At 54.0% G+C, this 23,533-nt stretch overlaps 1 protein-coding gene across 22 annotated transcripts in view; it reads right to left on the minus strand.

Moving 5' to 3' along the window:
* Positions 1 to 23,533, minus strand: part of Zmynd8 (zinc finger MYND-type containing 8) — a 96,107-nt gene that overhangs the window by 4,344 nt on the left and 68,230 nt on the right. For 16 of the 22 annotated variants that reach the window (XM_069989932.1, XM_069989927.1, XM_069989936.1 and 13 more), the window contains 10 exons: positions 19,434 to 19,577; positions 17,420 to 17,569; positions 16,050 to 16,553; positions 12,447 to 12,893; positions 10,945 to 11,135; positions 7,453 to 7,533; positions 6,240 to 6,318; positions 5,620 to 5,859; positions 3,494 to 3,654; positions 2,400 to 2,466 (listed from right to left, as the gene is read on the minus strand). In XM_069989932.1, coding sequence (XP_069846033.1) covers positions 2,400 to 2,466; positions 3,494 to 3,654; positions 5,620 to 5,859; positions 6,240 to 6,318; positions 7,453 to 7,533; positions 10,945 to 11,135; positions 12,447 to 12,893; positions 16,050 to 16,553; positions 17,420 to 17,569; positions 19,434 to 19,577 — 2,064 coding nt within the window. The remainder of the gene's footprint in view (positions 1 to 2,399; positions 2,467 to 3,493; positions 3,655 to 5,619; positions 5,860 to 6,239; positions 6,319 to 7,452; positions 7,534 to 10,944; positions 11,136 to 12,446; positions 12,894 to 16,049; positions 16,554 to 17,419; positions 17,570 to 19,433; positions 19,578 to 23,533) is intronic. The other 6 variants (XM_069989943.1, XM_069989942.1, XM_069989925.1 and 3 more) reach the window with 2 other exon arrangements.

Here is a 23,533-nt window from a genome sequence, read left to right on the forward strand (position 1 = left end):
ATGAAGCGGCCTCCACTGGGGGGCACCAACCTCGCTACCATCCTCTCCCACCAACACTTCTTCTGCTTCCCCTTCCCCGATTCCCTGGGAGGGGCTGGGGGCTGGGCAGCCGTCCTGGCTCCTGGCTCAGGACCTGGATACCATCTCTTTGGGAATTTTATTTTTTGCTCAAGGCTAGTGTTCTACCACTTGAGCCACACCTCTACTTCCTTAGACATGAATCTCATGGACGTTCCTGCTTGGGCTGGCTTCAAACCAGGATCCTCTGATCTCAGACTCCAAATTAGTTAGGATTATAGGCATAAGCACCGGCGCCCAGCATTGAGTGGTCTTATAGACTCAGAAGAGCCATGGAAATGGGGCGTGATCTGTAAAGTTCAGACAAACTCCACCCAGCCACCAACACCAGCCGGGTTCTCTGCTCCTGGTCACCCCCCCCCCCCAACCCAGCAGCCTCCCATTTCTCTCCCTGGGACGAGGGTGCTTCAGGCTGGGGATTTGTGAACTCCCGCCGGCAAGCCCGTGCGGTCCAAGGCCAACTGCATTCTTCAAGGCTGACGCTTCACAGCCAGGTGTAGGCATGGTCAGCTGTGCCCACTTTCCTGGCACAGGGGCAGCGGGACAGAGACCACACAGGGCAGAGACCACCGCTGCCATGTTTAATGCACCCTGCCCTGAACGACTGGCCCGCCCAGCCTGGTCTAAGCGAGGCCTCCTTCACCTCCACCTCACCACCGCGATCCCGTGGCCGCCCTCCCTGCGTGCACTCTCCACACTGCCGCCACGCAAGTCCTCCCAGAGGCCAGGCTGCTCCCACCTCTGCCGCTCTACACGCTGCATGGCACCGTGTCTGACGCCATTTTCCAACCTGGCCTGCCTCACAGCCCTGGACTGTGACACACGCATGCTACTCCGAGTGACTGCTGAGTTCTACCTTTGTTCCCAACTTATTTTCCAAGATAAAGACTAATCAGAAGGACCAGAGGGCAAGAGTTTGGGAGACCCCATTTCAACAAGACGCTTGGCACAGTGGAGCACATCAGCTACGCGGGAGGCTGAGATCAGGAGGATTGCGGCTCCAGGAGAGCCCGTGCAAAACAGTTCACAAGGCTTCGTTTCAGCGGAAGGAGCTGGGCATGGGAGTGTAAGCTCAGTCACGGTGAGACGCATAACAGAGAAGTATTCAAAGCCCAGGCCAGGGCCTGTACAAAAAGTTAAGACCCTGTGTCAAAATAATTGTGCACAAATGGTTGGACGTGTGGCTCAGTGGTAGAGCACCTGCCTAGCAAGCACAACACTCCAAGTTAAAAACCCAGTTCTGTACAAAAGAAGAAATATTCAGGGCTGGGGGCACAGCTCAAGTGGCAAAGCATCTACCTTGCAAATATGAGGCCTGAGTTCAAACCCCAGCACTGCCAAAAACAAAAATCAAACAAACAAGAAAACAACTTTCATCACAACTTCATAAACCAAAAATTAAAGGATCCATTAAACTTGCCAAAAGTAGAAAACAACTCTTCCAGTTAACACCAATACAAACCAAATTGTACTATTATATTAAAGGCAGGATTAGAGATGGGCATGGGACTACACACCTGTAATCCCAGCTCTCAGGAGGCTAATCTAGGAGAATTGAGATTTCAAGGCCAGTCTGGGCTGAGCTGGAGAGCAAAACCAACAAGACCACTTGTGAAGATTGAAGGAAGAAGAGATGGCCCACGCCTGCAGTCCAGCTACAGCGACAACTACAAAACAGGAGGAGCGCGGCCCCGTGATCATAGTCAACGCCAGGCTCCTCTTCTCCCTGAGAGCCTGCCATTCCCTCCAACTCACACCCATCCCCTGCCCTTCAAGGCTGTGCTCCTGCAGAAATGTGCCCCCCTTGGGCATTGACATTGGGCAGAGAAGCCTCAGGCCACTCAAACTGGGCACAACGATCAGCAAAAGCAGGCTCCAGTCAACCCATCTCTGAATGGGCTGGTTTACATTCCTAGTACGAGGGGAAAAGGGGGTTCCACACCACAGAAGCCTCAGAGCACCCCCTAACACCTACCAGAGGACCCCCTATGAGGGACGGCTCATCCGCAACGCCCCTCCACCTGCCCTGTCTTTGTCTCCCTGAGACGGCTCCAGGCAGCTCTCCAGGACCTCACTCGATGAGTGAGGAACCCCGCTCCAGATGAAGTTCATTCGAGAAACACAACCAACGGGTAAATCCTGAGCGTATGGATAGCTGCCCGGATGCTGCCCGGCCACACTGGTGCCCTGGGAACGCGTGCCGGGCACTCCCATGGATCTGCAATCGTCTGGAAACTACTGCCAGTGTCTTCCCGACAAATCAGTTCCCCATGGGACCTGGGAAGCGGGGAAACACCTTCCTCCCGCCGTGGGGGACATACCAGAGCCTTGGTTGGAGCCGAGGAGAATGGAGGAGGGCGTCTCTCTTGAGCCAGAAAGGTCCAGGGTCTAGAAATACAATAGACACAATACAATACACACCACCGAATACAATAGAAATAGAATACATATAATAGAGCACCTGCCTACCAAGTATGATGTCCCAGTACCAATTCTAATAGTCAAAAATCAATCAGTTCATTTGATTTCATGTGAGCCTGTTGTGGGCTGTAGTCAGCTAATCAATCTTAAGGTGTTCTTCCTGACAGCCTGACAATTTCACTTGTCCTAATTCTGACTGAGTAGCTACAATTTAAAAGATCACCAACAGACTTGGGCTGCAGTGAATGTCACAGACAGCACACACAGGGATGGGCAGGGTGACCATTGGAGCTGGTTATGACACCGGTAGCCACATACGGCTCCTGAAATTAAACTTACTAAACACACACACACACACACACACACACACACACACACACACACACACACACACACACACACACACACACACACACACACACACACACACACACACAGAGCCCTGGTGGCTCATGCCTGGAATCCTAGCTACTCAGGAAGTTGAGATCCAAAGGATCCAGGTTCGAAGCCAGCGAAGCCAGCCTGGGCACTAAAGTCCCCTAGACTTGTCTCCAATTAACATAAAAAAAAAAAAAATTGAAGAAATGAGCGATGGCTCACAGTGGTAGAATGCAAGCCCTTGAGCAAAAGAGCTCAGGGACAGAGCCCAGGCCCTGAGTTCAAGTCCCACAACTACCAACAACAACAACAAATCAGTTCCACGCTCACATAAGCCACACTTGCAGTGCTCAATGACTCCTTGTGGCTGGCAGCTCCTATGAGCGGGCAGAAGAGAAAGAATTCCCACCATGGGGCCCTGGAGAGGGGCCAGGCAGAGCCCAGCCCACTCCCATATGGCCAGTGCATTCCCATGGTGTAGACTCGAACCGGGGAACACTGGCCACAATGAGCCCATGTTAAAACTCATCATCACCCTGTGGTCTGACAACCTGTACTGCACAGAACTGGCTTGGGGGTGTTGCTGGCAGGGGGCCCAAGGTGCAGGGGTGCTCACCGAGCTGCTGTCCTTGCTCTTCTCGGCCGAGGCCTCCTTGTCCTTGGAGGCGCTGGCTGGCTCTGCAGGGGCCGGCTGTGTGCTGGCCGAGCTGCCCTGCGACGACTTGGCTCCCGCGTCGGTGCTGGCCTCGGCCTCGGCCTCCGGCTGGGGGGCGGTGGCTGGGGACACGGGGCAAGGGAGGCATGCTCAGGCCACGTGGCACTCGTGCCACGAGATGGCTTCCCTGTGGGACCGCGCTCACACCCACACCCCCCGAGTCCCAGCCCCACCCAGCCCACAGTGGCTCCATCTGTGAAAAGCTGTATCTTTTCCTCCTGAGCCATTGGAGATGGAAGTCCTCCTGGAGAGAGAAGCCAGGGACCCCACTCACACGGTGGGTGGCCACCGCCAGGCCAATGCGCCTTGGCCGATGCCTTTCAGAGCCACAAGGACTGGGCTGTGTCTGAGAGGGAGTCAGGAACACACGGGAGGTCAGACGGGGCCATGAGGTTCTGCACAAGCACTGGTCACAAATCCCCATGCCACACAACCCCGGGCCAGGGCAGGAGCTGCGGACAGCTAGGCCATTCTGCAGGGGAAGACTTGGATGTCTGCAAGAACCAGGTGCTGGCGGCCCACGCCTGTCATCCCAGCTACTCGGGAGGCTGAGATCTGAGGATCACAGTTCAAAGCCAGCCAGGGCAGCAATGTCCATAAGACTCTTATCTCCAATAAACCACTAGAAAATCAGAAGTGGTGCTATGGCTCAAGCAGTAGAGCACTATCCTTGAGCTGAAGAGCTGAGGGACAGTGCCCAGGCCCAGAGTGCAAGCCCCACGACCCACCAAAAAAGAAAAAAAAATCTGCAAGAAAGGAATCTCCCCTTAAAGGTTACAAAACACAAGAAAGCTCACCAGCGTTGCTTCTAAAAAAGAAACAAGGATAGGGCTGGGGAAGGTGGCTTAGTGGTAGAGTGCTTGCCTAGCATGCATGAAGCCCTGGGTTTGATTCATAAGTACCACATAAATAGAAAAAGCCAGAAGTGGCTCTGGGGCTCAAGCGGTAGAATCAGGGGCAGTGCCCAGGCCCGGAGGTCAAGCCTCAAGAAACAAGGAGAAATTCATCCTGAATGGGAACCCTAAACTAGCATTCCCTGCTTTGTAAATAAAGTTTTTATTGGCATATAACCAACTCTACACACTCCTTTTTTTCCCCTAAAAAAAGGGAATCCAATTATTGAAAGCCATGAATCAATTATTACCCCAAAAAGCAACAGTTTGCGGGGCGCTGGTGGCTCACCCTTGTAATCCTAGCTACTCAGGAGGCTGAGATTTGAGGATCATAGCTCAAAGCCAGCCTGAGCAGGAAAGTTCCTGAAACTTTTTTTTTTTTAAACCAAATTACTTTAACCAAAGTTTATAAGGCCTTTTAGCCTACACCTGTCTTTGTGTGTGTGTGTGGGGGGGGGGTGTCAGTCGTGGGGCCTGAACTCTGGGCCTGGGTGCTATTCCTCAGCTCTTCAGCTCAAAGCTAGCACTCTACCACTTGAGCCACAGCGCCACTTCTGGCTTTTTTCTTTTTGTTTATGTGGTGCGGAGGAATGGAACCCAGGGCGGGCCTCAGGCATACAAGGCAAGCGCTCTACCACTGAGCCACCTTCCCAGCCCATACACCTGTCTTATTAGCATACCAACATAACCAGCCCTAAAACTCTTATCTCCAATTAACCACCAGAAAACCAGAAGTGGAGCAATAGCTCAAAGTGATAAAACACTAGCTTTGAGCTAAAGAGCTCAGGGACAGGGCTCAGACCCTCAGTTCAAGTCCCACAATTGACAAAAACAAGCAAGCAAACAAAAAACAGTTCTTCAAGTCAGTGCCACTGACTTCTGGGGCCATATGATCTGAATTTGGGGGATCCCTGTACGATGGGGTGCTTAGAAACACCCTTGGACTAAGAGGAAAGCAAAGGCTACAGGTGTGCATCTGTTGTTCTGTGCATGGTATCAGGAATGGTGACTGCATGTGCGTGATGGGGCCAGGCTGGGTCTCCCTTGGCACTGGCCCTGGGTCCCCATGACCTGCCTGGTGCCCAGTGCCGTCCACCCGCCCGCCGCAGCCGTCCCTGGCAGCCCCGGCGCTACCTGACTGGGTGCAGGACTTCATGTGCTCGGGCCAGTGCGCCTGCTGGCACGGGTAGTCGCAGTAGCTGGTGTTCCAGCAGCAGTAGAAGATGGCCTCCTTCTTGCAGTTGGCGCACCACTGCTTCTTCTTGGTCTCATCCACCGCCTGCTGCTTCTCCAGCTCCAGCTGCTTCTTCACCTCGGCGATGAGCCGGTCCCGCTCCTGCTCCAGGCTCTGCCGCATCTCAGCCATGGTCAGCTCTGGGGCAGGGGAGAAGGGGGGAACTGTTCACCTGACCCGTTGACCCACATCCAGTGATGGCAGCTTCCCCCCCGTGACTGAGCTGACGAGAGCAGGCCACGGGCTCAGAGCCACAGCGCCACACAGCGCCAGCCCCGGGAAGGAGAAGGCTTTTTCCTGGGTGTATACCATTCATTCTGTGTCATTGTGAAGTTGAACATTGTAAGCTGAGCTGAGTCATTGTTAAGTTGGAGACTATCTGAACATTCAGAATACCCCACACCTCCTTGGTGCCTGACTTGTCCAGGCTGGACCCTCCACACGGTCCCCCCACCCCAGAGAGTCGAGAGGTTCACACCCAATCCTGCTCTGTGTAGCCCCTGCAGCCAGCTGCACCTACCCAGGTTATGCTTCATTTCCGAGAGCTCCTGTTGGTGCAGCCACTGAAGCTTCTCAATCTCGATCCTCAGCCTGCGGATCTGGAACAAGGAGAGCAAGAGTCTGCGAGCGCCATCAACCCGCTGCTCCCCCCAGAGCCCCAACACTCAGCCTGTGATAAGCAGAACTTGGGCAGCCTGGCTTGGTCCTGGCCTCCCCACAGCTCAGGCCCAGAGGTAGACCAGGGGACCCGGAGACAACATTGGTGTGGAAAAGCAGTCCAAGTGGGCCAGCTCTTCTAAAAACTACGGTAGGAGGGAAACTTCAAATAAAGATGAGAACCGGATCTTCATACGAACAATACAACAGAAATGTGTTTTGGTCAAGCACCAGTCTCCAAAGGCCAGTCTCTCTGGAAACCAAAGATACCCTGGGGGCGAGGGGGGTGGGGACAGAAATTTGGAGCAAACTCATTCTGGAAGGGGAACAAAAGATGCAGAAGCTGAACGGAGCGGAGTCTCATTGCAGAATTTAATTATTACCCATTTTGTTTTCCAGGCACTCAACATCTTCGCAGAAACTCCACAGAAATTCTGCGACCACTCGTATAGAAAAATTCCAGATGTAGAGAGGAGACCAAGGTGCCAAGTTTACAAGAAGCAAAACACTTGCTTTCCGGTTTTGCCGGGGGGTAGGGATGGGGGGGTATTTTTTGGGGGGGCAAACTCTGCAGTTCGGCAGTCTCTGCTTTGTGCTCTTTGATTACAACAGAACTTAATCAGGCCAGGTGCTGGTGGCTTGCGCCTGTAATCCTAGCTATTCAGGAGGCTGAGGTCTGAGGATCGCAGTGTAAAACCAGCCCTGGGAAGGCATATCTGTGAGACTCTTTATCTCCAATGAACCACCAAAAAGTCAGAAGTGGAGCTGTGGCTCAAGTAGTAGAGCACTATTGGCCTTGAAGGAAAAAGCTAAGAAAGAGCACCCAGGCCCTGAGTTCAAGCCCCAGGACCAGCACACAAAAGAACTGATCACACAGAGCACAGAGTTAGCAAGTATCCATAGCTCAGGCCACGTGGTTAAGGAGAGAGGAGGCTGTCAACACCCACAGCTGGCAGAACATATGGGCTGCTGGGAGCCTGTTTCTGGGGGCTCTACGGGCCAGCGACCCCACGCGGCCACCTCTCTAACAGCCCGCAACCCCCTCAGCAAGCAGGAAGCCCAGTGACGTGTCTGACCTCGGCAAGGGTGCTGCCGGTAGTGTTTTTGGAAAGATCGTTGTAAATCTCTGTCATTGTCCCTTTAATCGCATCCATCATCTGAAAGATAAAACCAGAAATAACGCAGTGACCACCCTGACACTTTCCTAGATGACAGGAATCTACACAACTGGCATGTATCAAACACCCATTCCCAGGTTCTCTGGGGCTCTGAGTGATCGTGAGGGGTGGACAGGGGGACAACGCTGGTGTCTCAGGGGAGAGGCCCGGGGCCCAGTGTGGAGAATGGCCCTGCTACAAGCCGATGCCAGCCTGGATGGAGCTACTGCGACAGTGAAGCCCGGGCATAAAGCAAGTCAGGGCCAGGTGCAAGTAGCTCACACCTGTAATCCCAGTTACTCAAGAGGCTGAAATCTGAGCATCAGTGATCAAAGCCAGCCCAGGCAGGCAGACAAACCTGTGAGACTCTTTTTTTTTTTTTTTTTTTTGGGTCTCGTCGTGGGGCCTGAACTCTAGGCCTGGGCGCTGTCCCTCAGCTCTTCAGCTCAAGGCTAGCGCTCTTCCACTTGAGCCACAGCGCCACTTCCGGCTTTTTTCTTTTTGCTTATGTGGTGCTGGGAATCGAACCCAGGGCCTCAGGCATGCAAGGCAAGCGCTCTACCACTGAGCCACCTTCCCAGCCCACCTGTGAGACTCTTATCTCCAATGAACCAGCAAAAAGCTGGAAATGGAGGTGTGGCTCCAGTGACAGAGCACCAGCCTTGAACAAAGAAAACCAAGTAAGAGATCAAGATCCAGCACTAACAAAAGTAAACCACAACAAAGAACAACCATATACTTTTGAATGAGACACAAGGTTCACCACTGCCAGGGCACAACGGAATGGCTTTCCAGGGCCGGTGGTGTGCCTACGCGGTGTGATCACTCAGCACGCACAGTGCCCAGCACCACAGAGAAACATTTAGTGTCTCTCAGGCATGTCTCCAACACCACAACTCCAGAACATTGCCAACACCGCACCAGGAGCCCCATCTCCCTCTTCAGCCTCCACCCATCCCCCCTCCCCCCCCCACTCATTTCCTGCCCAGTTCCTCAGCCCCTGACAACAGCAGTTTGCTGGGTCTCTGTGGGTGCATGTTCTGTGCATTTGGATGCCCACGTTTAATCTGATCTCAATTGCAGCCTGTGACATCCTTCCTGAGGACAGAGCTGGTGGCTACTGTGATGTCTTGACATTGGGCTCTGCTCTCCAGCTCATTTCCCATTGTGTGTGTGCCACTGACACTGGGGCTTGAACTCGGGGCTTCAACACCGTCCATTAAGCTTGTGTCACCTAAGCAAGCCCCTCTCCCTCTTGAAGCACAGCTCCGAGTCCTCAGATCTCAGCCTCCCAAGTAGCCAGGGCCCTGGTGCCAAACTTCCATCTTCTTTAACCAGCTTTTGAGCCCAGCAGCAAGTCAAGGGGAGCAGCCACCACAGCCAAGCAGCAGCTGTGAGCTTGGTGGGTGACCATCACTACCCTCCTGGGCTCCATCTCAGTCTGCTGGAACAACCCCGGGTCTCCCCAGTCTTCCAGAACTCTCCATGTCCACGGGAAGACAGAGCACATCTGATCAACACATCTGAACGTCCCATTCCTTCTTGCCAGGTGCTCTCTGTGTGCCTCAGTTTCCCCAGGGAAAGAAGCATAACAGCGCCCTGCTGGGTGAACTCAGGGATGGAGGAGGAATTCCAGAAGAAAGTCTGTGTGTGTGGATTCTGACAGACTCACCTGAACCCACACAGGCAGTCAGTGCACTGCCAAGGCCCCAGAGACTAACCCTGAATTCACCCCAAACCAGTGAACCACACCGGTCCCCGCTGGCCGCGGGGCCTGACAACCACTGCCAGCACAAACACGTGTGTCACATGTAGCCCTCGTCCATCTCTGCAGACCCTCCAGGTCACCATAAAAACCCCGGCACAGAGGTTTACAAGAAAATCTGAGACGGCCAGGGCAATCCGACCAGGGCAGCGCCTGCAGCACTGTTAAACCCTCATGAAGCCGCACCAACTTTTCCTTCCAAATACAGAAACGAGTTCCACACTAATGAAGGTAGTTCCACTGCCAAAACACACAGGCGCAGGCAGGCTGCACCCCTGTAAGCGCTCCCCAACATGTTAGCATGTTCGTTTATCTAAGTGCAAAGAAAGCATCCATCCAAACCGGGCATTTACCAGGTAGGCCTCAGCTTACTGATTTGTAAACAAACAGCCTAGACCACATCAATGACAGGGAGAAAGGGGAGTAACTGGAAGCTGAGCTACTTGAGCAATTGTACCTCTTTAAATCAGTAATTAAAAAACAAAATTACCCACCCATTTTCTTACAAGCCTTTTGTGTGTGTGTGCCAGCACTCGGGCTTGAGCTCAGGGCCTGGGTGCCGTCCCTTAGCTTTAGCTCAAGGCTGATGTACTACTTTTGGAGCTAAATCTCCACTTCCAGCTTTTTCTGGTTAACTGGAGATAACAATCTCACAGATTTTCCTGCCTGGGCTGGCTTCAAACTGGGATGCTTAGATCTAAGGCTCTTGAGCTGCTTAGATTACAGGCATGAGCACGTGTTCATTTTTATTCCAGGAACTGAACTGAGCCAAGCAAAAGGGGGTCCATGAACACCTTCTCCATTCCTGGAATGACTGAGGCATGGGGAGCAGGCCAGGCCTCGCTCATAGTGAGTCATTACCACCTTTGCCCACATGACTTCTTAATGTTTTGGTCGGTTGTGGGGCCTGGACAGTGTCCCTCAGCTCTTCAGCTCAAGACTAGCACCCTACCACTTAAGCCACAGCACCACTTCTGGTTTTCTGATGGTTAACTGGAGATAAAGAGATTCATGGACTTTCCTGCCCAGGCTGACTTTGAACTACAATCCTCAGATCTCAGCCTCCTGAGAAGCCAGGATTATAGGTGGCCAACATCTTAAATCCTGAAGCGTAATGACAACTCCACTGTTTACACTTGTGCTTTATGGAGGAGGTTTACAATGTTCTACAGTTGTGTTAGGAACCAACTTGAAGTCAGGTGTGGGTGGCTCACACCCATAATCTTAGCTACTCAGGAAGCTGTGATCCAAAGGATTGCAGATCAAAGCCAGTTCAAGGAGAACAAGTTTGTGAAACTCTATTTCCATAATAAACATCAAAATGCCAGACTCGCAGGGCACCGTGGCTCACGCCTGTCATCCTAGCTACTAAGGAGGGTGAGATCTGAGGATCACAGTTCAAAGCCAGCCCTGGCAAGAAAGTCCATGAGACTTTCTCCAATAAACCACCAGAAAAGCGGAAGTGGCGCTAAGGCTCAAGTGGTAGAGCACTGACTGGCCTTGAGCTGAAGAGCTAAGGGCCCTGGGTTCAAGCCCCAGGATTGACAGAAAAGAATGAAGAAGGAGAAAGGAAGAACATCAGCTGGCTCTGGCCTGAGCGGCGCGGCCCAGCTTCCCAGGTGCAGGCCCGGCACCCTTCCACTCGCCTTGCTCGTGTACTTGGCGATGTCGGCGGCCACGTCGGCTGAGGCGGTGGCGATGGGGAGGTCGGCGCTGATGGCAGACGCCAGGGTGCTGGAGGAACCCGAGCCACTGACCAGGGACGAGGGCTGTGTACTGGTCACCAGGGTGATGGTGGACGTGGACGGGCTCTGGGTGACTTCCTTCTGCTGCACAGCTAGGAAGGCAAAGGGTCCTGGTTACCCCGGCCGTGTGGGAAGGGCCTGTCCCCCCGCACGAAGCCGGGGTGATGATGTGAACCCCGCGGCTGTTACCCACGAGTCAGGATCCCACCTGGGACCTGGACCCACAGCCAGGTGCTCTGCACTCGCTTCTCAGCCAGGCCTCAACCTTAACTCTACGAACACTCAAAAGGACACAACCGTCACTATGAGCTAATGGCCACGTGGCAGGGGGACCCCCGCCCCCTCTCCCTCCCTGAAAAACACGTCTGAGAAAAAACTGCCTCCAGCCCATGAGGAAGATGGACCCAACTTTTGGTTTCTCAGGAAGACAGGCGTCTTACCTTAACCCAAACACATTAGTGAGCCCGCACGGGCCACACACGGACAGATCCCCGCTCCTCTGCTTTCTGAGCTGTTTGTTTTCTCTCTCCACTCCCCCAGGCTACCTGCCGTGGCTGCACCAATCAAGGCTCACACTCAGGGTCTGGTGCAGTCCCTAAGCTTCTTCCCTCAAGGTGAACCTTGTCCCCACTTGAGCCTCTACTTCACGCTTTTCAGTGGTTAATTGGAGAGAAGAGTCTCACAGACTTTCCTGTCCAGGCTGGGTTCAAACCACCATCCTCAGATCTCAGCCTCCTGAGAAGCTAGGATTCCAGGCATGAGCCACCAGCATCTGGCTCTGGAAGGCAACCTTCCTGTCCCCTGCTCACTTCCCCCAAGCCACAGCAAGAGGCCCACACACGTGCACAAGGAAATTTACACTTATGGCAGCAAAAAAAAAATAAGTTAATTAAATGAAAAAAAAAAACAACACAGAAGCAGCTAAATGCCCACCAATCAGTGAGAGAATACTTTCATCAACTACAGAATACTATGCAGCCGTCCGAAAGAAGGCCAGGCCGGGTGCACCGACACACACATCTCCAACACATGCTTGAGGGGTGGGTGAGGGGATGAGAGGGGGAAGCAAGAATGGCACCATTTCTATGCTTTAGAACGAGGAAGAAATAAAGAGAAGGGAGGGATGGACTGTCTGATGAAGTCACATATATATGTGTAAATATATATATATGCACACATGCATGGAGAAGCAGGTCCCGGCAGCGGGTGGACAGGGGATGGGATGGAAGGCGGATGAGTAGACGTGGTGTGTCTTAGAGATGGCACGCCCCCATTCACGACATGAAAAGGGGCAGATGGCACATGGATGTTTAACAATACAGGCCGGGGGGGCGGCGATCTGCAGGCGTGCAGGACACGGGGTGGGGCCGGCCGAGGTCCTGCGCGACGGGCGGCGGCCGTACCTTTCACGGCCTGTCTGGTCTGATATCGGGTCCCTTGCGCGGGCTGCGGCGGCGGCGGCGGCGGCGGCGGCTGACGCTGCATCTTCTGAATGTGCCACTTTGGGGAGGACGTTTGAAACTTACTTGAGGCGTTCCACACGACCCGCTGCACGGCCGGGGCAGTCTCCTTCGGCAACAGGGGCCTCTGCTTTTTCACCGGGCTTCCTGTGATGGCCGTGGTGGCAGGCGCTGGGACTGTGACTGTGGACGTGCTGTTGCTGTTGCTGCTGCTGCTGCTGCTGCTGCTGCTATTGCTAGTGCTGCTGGTGCTGCTGCTGCTGCTGGTGGTGGTGGTGGTGCTGGCGGGGACCCCAGCCGCGGGGGCCTGGGTGGCAGAGCGGGTGAGCACGGGTGTGTCGGGGGGAGACGGGCCGCCTGCCGCCGTGGATGGGGGTGCTTTCCCCACAGCTGCAGCCCGGGGAAAACAAACACAAAGTCATGGGACTCGGTTCACCTGTGACAAGGCCAGGCAGGCAAGTCTGGGGTTAAAAACCACCTAACCTCTGTACATCATCTTCATCACAACAATACAAAAAATGTAAAGCCAGGCCAGGTGGCACCCGCTTGTAATCCTAGCAACTCAAGGAGGCTGAGATCTGAGCACTGAGGTGCAGGGCCAGCCTGAGCAGAAAGATCCCCTTGAGACTCTTATCTCTAATAAACCACTCAAAAACCACAAGTGGCACTGTGGCTCAAGTGGCAGAGTGTGAGCCTTGAGCTAAAGAGCTCAGGGACAGCACCCAGGCCTTGGCTTCAAATCCCAGGCCTGGCCAAAAAGAAAATCAAAAATAAGCAAATAAACAGAAGTTATAACTTTTAATGTTTAAAACCAAAAAACCAGCCAAGGCAGGGACTCGGGAGGTCCACACACAGCCCACCTTGCAAAGAAGTGAGATCTCCCTACATCTCATGTCTACACTCAGGCAACTCCCAGGACACAAGCAAGGTGGGAGTGTGGGGCGGGGGCTAAAAGAGATCCAGCCCCCACCCTCAAGGGCCACCAACCAGAGGGGGAGCCCAGAGCAATCAGGACCAATCAGAGCCAGCCAGAAGACAAAGCCAAAGACAGAGCCCAGGAATGGGGGCCTCCCAAAGGCCCAAGGAACCACCTCCCAGAAAGCAAAGGGTCTCTCTGGCCTTTCCAGATCCCTCACAGTAGGGTCTGAGGAATCAGCCCCAGGGCCCAACTTTGCCCCCTTCCCAACAAAAGTCACCGCCAAGGACAGAGCCGGGCTTCAAGTTTCTGTTGCACAGTTCCTGCCCGTGTCTTTTTTTGGCCAGGGAAAGGGGCATGCTGGGTTTCCTTGGGGGTCCTCAGGGCCTTATGCTTGCCAGGCAGGTGCTCTATGGCTCCAAACTCATCTTCAGCTTGTCAAATATCTGGGGGCACAGTGATAAACATTCTTCCACGAAGCTTCCACATTCTCAACATTTCACTACTTTGCTCTTGCTGTGCGCCCAGTGGCTCACACCTGTCATCTTAGCTACAGAGGAGGCTGAGATCTGAAGATCACAGTTAGCAGCCAGCCGGGCAGGAAAGCCTGTGAGATTCTTATCTCCAATGAACTACCACAAAGTCAGAAGTGGAGCAAATGGCGTGTGTGTGTGTGTGTGTGTGTGTGTGTGTGTGTGTGCGCGCGCGTGTGTGTGTGTGTGCGTGCGTGTGTGTGTGTGTGTGTGTGTGTGTGGCGGGGGGTGGGGGAGTGGGGAAAGCTTAAGGAACCTAGGTGCTGGTGGCTCATGCTACTCAGGAGGCTGCAAATCTGAGGATCGCAGTTCAAAGCCAACCCAGGCAGGAAAGTCCATGAGAGACTTATCTCCAATTAACCACCAAAAAGCTAGGAGTGGAGCTGTGGCTCAAGTGGTAGAGTGCTAGCCTTGAGCAAAGAGAGGGAGGCCCTGAGATCTCACCCCAGGACCAGTAGCCCACCCCAAAAAATAAATAAAAGCTTTGACTTTTAAAGTAAGTCAAGAAGTTTCAGTTTTTGCCTATATGGCTAGGAAGCTCAGAGCCCAAACGGAAACTCAGCTTTGTTAACTGAACATGGGAACAGCAGATATTTTCTTTTCTTTATTTTTTTGGGGTCCGGTCATGGGGCCTGAACTCTGGGCCTGGGCACTGTCCCTCAGCTCTTGAGCTCAAGGCTAGTGCTCTACCACTTGAGCCACAGCGCCACTTCCGGCTTTTTTCTTATGTGGTGCTGAGGAATCGAACCCAGGGCCTCAGGCATGCAAGGCAAGTGCTCTACCACTGAGCCACCTTCCCAGCCCCGAGAACAGCAGATATTTTCATCGAAAACCTTGTCCTAGCCCTCTCCCTACTCCATCTTCGTTTCCCCTTTCACACTGACTTCACTGCATCTGACTTCCTGGGCCTTGTTCCTCTGGAGGAAGACTGGGCCTAAAACCAACCAATCCAAAGATCCATTCCATAAAACTATGCCAAACGAGCAAGGCCACCCACACCCAGGTATTTCTATGAAGCTTCAGGAATAAATGCCCCTCAACAACACCAAACCATACTCAATGTCTCCAAGCCATCTGTGACTCTAGGAGGTAACTCAGGGCCTGTCTACCATCGACCCTCCCCCCTCCTGTCAGCCACAAGCAGCCTGTTCTCCGCTCTAGCACGGTGGTACTTCGGGCCTTGCTGAGCCGCTGAGCTGTGGGACATCCGGACACACAAACTCATCGTGCTCCAGGGTGTGGATGAGAAGTCACGTTCTATCAGAAGTCAGGCTCAGTTAACACCAAAGCCTGCTACTTGCCCCTCCCTCCTCACACAGGACCCTGGGTTTCTCAGGTTCTTCCACCTCCACTGGGGCCTTCAACAGCATTTTCTTTCCCCTGGCCTCCCCCAGCCACCAGGTAATAACCTTGTGGGAAGGAAGGACGTGAAGGAAGTACTTGGATCAGCACTCATAGCACTCTGGGCCTCCTCCAGCTGCTGGCTCTGAATACAACAAAAAGGGGCAGGGCCTGCTCACCCTCTACCCACCCCTTATCTTCAGGCACAGCCATGTCAGGCAGGTGCTGCCACCCCCTAGTGGCCAGAGGACTGCAACGTGCCCAAGTCACAATCCTGCAGGGCAAATGGGCTGGATCCCTTCCACTGAACATTCCCCCCCCCCCCCACACTCCCCCTAAAGACCTGGAGCATCCTGCCACCACCAACCAGGTAGCCAGGGAGGCAGGGCAGCCTCAGGAGAGGAGAATGTGGTAGATGTGCAGACCTTTGCTTTGTGCACACCTGATCGTCATCTCAACACTTTAAGAAAAGAAAGGAGCTAACACACCGGAAGAGCAACAGCTCAGATGCAAAGCAACTGACTAGAAGCACCTGGCTTGTGCACACAGACCTCGGGGCTGAGGACTGAGCGGGGAGAAACCCTGCAGGCTCCCATGTAGGTCCTGGGTCTGGGCCGGGGCCTGTTCTGTCACCATCTAGTGATGCTAGCCCAGGCTCTGCATAGCCTGGGGGGAGAAGGGAGGGGCCGGACGCCAGCGCCCTGATCCCACAACACGCTGTGATTCTAGGCCCAACACAGATCCGCGCCCACTCACCGTCCTGCTTGGGGGAGGGCTCCTTGGGCTCCTTCTTGTTTTTCCGCCCCTCCCGCCCAGAATGCTCGTCCCCTAGGTCTATGACGAGCTCGCTCTCGGAGTCGGAGTCCAAGCCCAGGTGCAGCGTGGGGGAGTCCGTCTCTTCTTTGCCCTTCAGCTTCTCCTTGGCGGGCGCAGGTGACGGTTTGGCTTTGTCTGCCAGGTCCTTCGGGGACTCGGGGCTGGCCTTGTCCTTCGGCGCCTCTGCCTTCTCGCCCGGTGGTGAGGTGCTTTTCACCTCCTCCTTGACCTCCACCGGGTTGGTGGCTTTGGGCTTCTTCTTGGCAGAGGCCGGCTCTTTGTCCGGCTGGCTCCCCAGCTTCTCGGCCGGCTCCTCGGGCTCCGGCTTGGACTTCTGGTCTTCATCGCTGAGGTACTCGCTGTCGCTGCTGTCCGACTTCTCCGAGTCCTCCGAGTCGCTGGGCTCCACGGCCGTGTACACGTCCTCCGAGATCTCGTTGATGCCTGCAACCAAAGGAAAGCCGGCCTGCTGGGTGTCATCTCGAGACAGAGAGAGCCGGACCAAGCAAATGCTAACATATTCTGTGACAAATGCTACTGGTGAGACACACGGTTTGGGGACTGGAGGCGTGGGTCAGTGGGTAGAGCACCAGCCAATGAGTGAACATGACAGGTACGGAGTTCGAGTCCTAGTCTCAGACCAAAAAACAAACAGAAGACATGTTTCGAATTGTATCACCCTGGCCTGGCCAGGTCACCAGACCCCAGGGACAGATGGAGCCTGTCCTGCCAAGGGCCTTGGCTATTCACTTCCAAGTACATAGAACTCACCTACCTGTGTGTAATTCACGCAGAGCTAAGCCCCCAACACAGATAATAAAAGACAGCTGGGGAGAAGGTGTTTCAATTCCCTTTCCCTTCTGTCTCCCCAGCACAAGTGGCCAAGGGCAATTAGCCACCGAAGGTGATGGGACACTAAAAGGGCATTCTGGGAAGGCTTCTAGGAGGGGGCGAGGGCTGAGTGGCCACGTGTGGGCAGCCAGCCTGGGAGGAAGAGGCAGAGCCACGGGGCAGATGTGTGTGCCTTGTGGGGAGGGCCAGCTGGCAGGGAAGGGCCAGACCCTGCCAATGAGTGCCAAGATGCCACTGCGTCCTAAGAGGGAGACAGAGGGGGTTCCACACGCTCCCTCCTGCATGCAGAGTTTTGGGGTGGCCTCACCAAAAAATAAGCTCGGATGTAGTCCCAGAGCCCTGCTGAACCGTGAACCAGAAAACCCATCACCAGGGGTCTGACCCAATGCGAAAGGGCCGAGGGCAGAGCAGGGCGCCCTCCCGGGGCGGTGGCCGCAGCCCGTGGGCCGCACACGTACCCAGCTGCGCCTTGCAGCTCTCGATGGTCTTGTCCAGGTTCAGCTGGAAGCGGCTTCGGATCTGCCGCTTAGGTGAGATGAGGGGCACGGGGGCCGCCTGCTGCACCGCCTCGCTCAGCTCCTTCAGGTCCATCTCGGCTTTGCTGCGGTCTGCAAGGACGCCGGGCGCAGTCAGGGCCGGAGCTGGGCATGGCCCACACACAGCACCCAGCTTCCCGCCGGGCAGGGCCGGGACGGGAGATGAGGGCAAGTGTGTTTGGTGGTTTCACCCCATCCATCACCCGCCCTGGAGGATGGGGGACTGACTGGACAGCCCAGCCTCGGGGTCCAAGGTCACCAGGGGCTCCCCACGGCCAAAGGCTATGGCACGGGGCTCATTCTCCAAACCAGCAGACACAGTGACACCTGCCAGCCAGAGGTGGGGGGACGGCTCCCCCAAACCCTCAGAGGCACAGAGTCTACAATGAGGACAGGCTGTCTGTCATCCACAGAGGCTGGATTCTGTTCTCAGCTGACCCAGCCCAAGGTTCCAAGGAGAAAAGGAAGGAAGCTGTGAGGGGGACCTCCAGCCTGTGTGTGTATGTGAACACGCGTGCGTGTGGGGATGCACATGCATTCCACCTGGAGGATGGCGTTACACAGAGGATTTGTCCCACATACAAACCAGGGGCTGACAGGTGTTCCCAGGTAAGAGGCACATCCCAGAGTCCCTCCCCCTCTAGCTTGCACCAAAAGTGTTGAGCAGCAGAGGCACATTCCGAGGGTCACTGAGCTTCCATTTCCTGAATTCATTCTCACCCCTTCTGCTGTCTCATCCACTGCCCCACACCACTAGAGCAGAGGAGACAAGGCAGCTGGCCGCCACAATACAGCATCTGCTCAGTCTCCAGCGAGTGCCTAGACATCCTCTGGATGTCAGGGATTGAAACCCAAAGCTTTGGTCAGACTGCCCATGATGCAGGAGACCTGGAACCCGGAGAACCTTTGTGGGGGCCAGGACAGGGACCCTCAGCTTCCCCAAGCCTCCACTGCCAAACGCATCCACCAACATAAGGGCCCATCATGCAGAAGCGTGAGCACATGGGGTGCCTGGGGAGGGGGAGAAGGGGAGGACAGAACCCAGCCAACCTCTGTGAGCTGGACTCCACCCCCTCCCTCCTCCACCCTACCCTCCTCTATGTTCTACCCATCCCTCTTCCTCTTCCACCCATCCCTCCCTCCTCCTACCTCCAGAACACCAGCCGTAAGTGAAAAAGCTAAGGGACAGTGCCTAGTCCCTGAGTTCAAGCCCCAGGACACACACACACACACACACACACACACACACACACACACACACACACACACACACACACACAGACACACACACACACACACACACACACACACACACACACACACACACACACACACACACACGTGAATTAGTGAAACCATATACCCCAGTAAACTGAGCATAAAAAAGATATGAGTCCGAGGGGCACCGGTGGCTCATGCCTGTAATCCTAACTACTTAAGAGGCTGAGATCTGTGGATTGAGGTTCAAAGACAGCCCAGGCAAGAAAGTCCATGAAACTCTGATCTCCAGTTAATCAAGTTAGTCACCAGAAAACTGAAGTGGCACTGTGGCTCAAAGTGATAGAGTGGTAGTGAGTAAGTAAAAGAGCTCAGGGACTATGCCCAGGCCCTGCAAGTCCCATGACCGAGAGAGAGAAAGAGAGAGAGAGAGAGAGAGAACTCATCTGCGATGCATTGGAGAGCAGGGTTCCAGGGATCAAGGGCAGCCCTCTTGCCAACCTTGCCCTAAGCTAAATCCAAGTGAAATGACTTTGTGCCAAGGAGCTGCAGGAAATCCCTATGCCCTGCTCCTTCTCCGGGAACCTCCTTCTCCTTCATCACTTACACACACGTTTGATATCTGTGCAGATTAACAAGTTCAAGGTTCAAGAACCACAAAAAAAGTGTGGACGCCACAGCCTGCAGACACAGCCCCAGGCACCACAGAAACACTGACCCAGGTTGAGGTTCAGGATGCTCCCAGTGGTGCACGACGGCCTCTCCACCTTTGTCGTGACGGACGCTGCTACTTGGGGAGAGAAAGGTTTCGGGCTCCCGGACAGGCTCCCCGCTTGGCCTGCCTTCGTGGAGGTTGGAGAAGCTGAAAACAAAGTGCGTGACTGTTAGAAGTCAACTTTACAAAGCAATAAAAAACCAGCCAGGTGTGGCCCTGAGCACCGAGGGGAGGGCAGATGTGAAGTGTATCCGAGGCACACGCATCACGGCCTCATGGACGGGTGGGACAGGAAGGGCTGACCATTTCATTCCAGAACAACGTTTCTTTCCCAACGTCAAACTGCTCAAGCCCCAAGCAGTCGGCCCCCTGGTTATTCTATTCAACCCAAAGCTCTAAGACAAATCAGCTAAGCTGCCCCTGAAGCTGGTTTGGCCCATTCTCGGGTGTAAATCTCAAAATAAACAGTGATTGAACCGGAACATCGCACTCCAGATGTGGCGATCGGCAGCCAGGCTCATAAAAGGCCTGTCATCTGCGTGGGGGAAGAGAACGGGCTGCTCCCACACAGCCGGCATCTGCTAGGGCCAAGCCTGAACCCTGGCCACCAGCCTCCAATTCAAAGGCTCACGGGCTGCAGGAAGCCAGACTCGCCAGCAGATGGCGAGAGAGAGAGACACTGATCACTCATCCAGAATGGTCTCCTATGCCAGGGGCTTAAACTTAGCTTTCTTTTCCATGGAAAAGGATGTGGAGAATGGAAATGAGAGCATTTATTTCATCAAAACAAACATTCAGGAGCCTCCTAAGGACTCCTTGGATTGTGCCTGTGGCCCTCACAAGGACATAGTACTGGGTTGCCCTCAGTACACCTCTGGGCCCTTTTAAATAAAGCTAGCTTGGGCTGAAGGCCTAACTCACAACAGAACTGCCAGGTCGCCTGAGCTGGATGGACGTAGGATTCTGAGGTGATCGGGCTGATGGACGCAGCCAGGGCAGGGGAGGAGAGGTGCAAGCGTCCCACCCCCAGGTGCTGTATCCTCACTTGACAAATGGGGATGCTCAGAATAAGAGTCAAAGGGTTCAATTCCCCGCTGCACTGTGAACCCCTGGGCTGGGCCCGCCGCAGCTCCCAGGCTGGCATCAGGACGGGGGATGGGATGGACTGGCTTCCCGTGAGGCCCTGGTGAGGACTGTGAACCAGCCCCACACAGTGAGAAGCAGGCCACGTGTGCCCGCTGCAGCTTGTGGCTACCTCCCCCACTAACTTGGAAGCATGGGTTTCACCATCGGAGCAAGGGGCCATCAGCCTGGCGCCATCCTGCCCCAACATGCCAGGCCATCCCCACCCCCCACCATCCCTGCTAGGCCCTGACGGGCAAGGCGCACAACTAGGGGAGAGGGACTGCCACTGCGAAGGGACTGTTGACACTGGTAAATACCCCTCAATTCTCAGGAAAGCCCCAGGACAAAGTCATCTGTAGCCAGGGGCCACCACTGCTGCTCCATTGAGAAGATTCCATAGGAATGCAGAGTCCTGGGGCCCCGAATGCCCGAGGCCAGCGGGTATGGAGTGAGTGGGGAACAGGTCAGCACATGTCTACTAGTACCAAGCACATGCTCAACTAACATCAGAAAGAATCGAGCCAGGTGCTGGGGCTCACACCTAGAATTCTAGCTACTCAGGAAGCTGAGACCAGAGGATCACAGTTTGAAGCTACTCTGGGCAGGCAAGTCTGTGAGACTCGGATCTTCAATAAACAAGCCAAATGCTCAAAGAGATGGAGCTGGGAATGTGGCTTAGTGGTAGAGTGCTTGCCTAGCATGCATGAAGCTCTGGGTTTGATTCCTCAGTACCACATATCCAGAAAAAGCTGTAGTGGTGCTGTGGCTCAAAGTGGTAGAATGCTAGCCTTGAGCACAGAGAGGCTCATGGGCAGTGCCCGAGTCCTGAGTTCAAGCCCCAGGATGAGAGAGACAGAGTATGATAAACAGAGACAGAAGGAGCAGAGACAAAGACATTGAGTGACACAGAGAGTCAGAGAGAGAGAGAATCACTAACTACTTTAAAAACTACTAAATGAGCCTGGCACAGAACCTGCCCTGTGTGGGTCCTTTTGAAGGGCTGGGGCGGTCCCATCACCATTCCAACCACTGTCCCTGAACACACACAACCCACAATACTTGTGACACACGAAACAGGCCCACACAGGACATCATGCAAGACATACTGCCAAGCAATCTCTCCCGTGAGGAGCTAAAAATACCCAGAGGATGAACTCGGTGGGCGGACAGAAGACTGCAGCCCGTTCTCGTTATAAGCTGAAGCAAACTAACAAAGCCAGCAGGGAGGGCCTCGCCCTGCGCGATCTCCGCCCCGCACAGCTGCAGGAAATGTAGCGAGACAAAGCCTCTTGGGACAGCCAGGGCACCCAGAATCCCACTGGGCATCTACTGAAAGATCCAAAGCCACACCCAACCTATAAAAAGTATTGTTTCTTCTAGAACATTTCTTCTTGAATATGCTGGAGTTGTGTGTATGTGTGTGTCAGTCAGGGCTTGAACTCTGGGCCTGGGCACTGTCCCTCAGCTCTTCAGCTCAAGGCTAGGGCTCTAGCATGGGGCTATTTCCGGTATTCTGGTGGTTAAATGGAGATAAGAGTCTCACAGATATTCCTGCCTGGGCTGGCTTTGAATTGTGATCCTCAGATCTCAGCCTCCTGAGTAGCTAGGATGACCGGCGTGAACCTTTGGCACCCAGTGAATATTCCGTATTTTAAGGGAGAAAACAATGATGCAAAATGAGATGTGAAGACTGAAGAATCTTAAACGATGAGAGCTCCGTAATTAGAATTCTATCATCAGTGCTAACATTCAAGTGGGAGGGAGGGGTGATGAGATGGTTCAAAGGGGTCACAGTGATCAAGAGGCACTGTATGCATGAACTGCTCTGTTGATGGCAACTCCTGTGGACAACTACTTAAGGAAAATTACCATATTAAAAAAAAGGCTATGAACTGTGGTTTTGTCGGCAGGATCCCGCAGGGAAAGGAGGCAACGTAAGGGGATGTTGTCCCCGGACACACTGTGTGTGTGTTGGGCTGCTGTTGGTGTGGAGTGGGTAAAGGCCGGAGAAGCTGTTCTGCATCCCACCTTGCCCAGGGGGACCCCAAGGCGGAGCTACCCAGCCGGCATGTCGGGGGCTAAGCTTGACAATGACTTCTGTAGACCATTTTAGGCATCTGCAAAAGCAATACTGGAAATGCTTGTTTCAATTAAACTTTGAAACGCATGCCAATCCTTTCAAAAAGCCATAAATCTCACCCAGAGGAAGCTCTAATTGCCTTTGAAGTCAAATAATTTAATCAAGATTTTACATTCTGATGTACCATTCGAAGTGTGAGCTAAATCGCACCATTTATTTTCTGCAGTTACAAAAATCTCAGCCTGCGCTCACTGCAGGGCTGAACACCAGACACGCAAGATTGGGTTCTGTGAGAGAACAGAATCCTCCCGCCCACAGCCTCTGCAGGCCGGACAGGGGGAATGATTCACAATAACCTCACACACAGCCTGCATGGAAGCAGGAACTGGTATGCACACCTGTAATCCCAGCTACTCAGGAAGTTGAGATCTGAGGACCACAGTTCAGAGCTAGCCTGGGCAGGAAGGCCTGTGAGACTCATCTCCAATGAACCACTAAAAATTCAGAAATGGAGCTGTGGCTCAAGTGGTAGAATACTAGCCTTGAGCAAAACAGCTAGCCCTGAGTTCGAGCCCCAATACTAACACCAAAACAAAACAATGCTAACCCTGCATTTGAAGGGCTGGCAGATTGTGTGAGGTGTAGCTGAACCATGTTGCACACTACCACGTTGCAGATACCTGAGGATAGACTAAAGACACTGCTAGAAATGCTGACTTGCAGGGTTTTAACATGGAAACCTACTCAGAAAACAGGCATGCGCCACCAGGCACAATCCCAGCCCTTCGAGAGGCTGAGACAGGTGGATCCCTTGAACTCAAGTGGTTCAAGGCTAGGCCTGGGCAACACAGTGAGACCCAGTCTCATTAAAGAAAGAAGCTTAAGCTCAAAATTTAAA

Source organism: Dipodomys merriami, unplaced genomic scaffold (genome assembly GCF_024711535.1).
Source record: "Dipodomys merriami isolate MVZ:Mamm:240054 unplaced genomic scaffold, mDipMer1.0.p SCAF_39, whole genome shotgun sequence".
NCBI classification, from domain to species: domain Eukaryota; kingdom Metazoa; phylum Chordata; class Mammalia; order Rodentia; family Heteromyidae; genus Dipodomys; species Dipodomys merriami.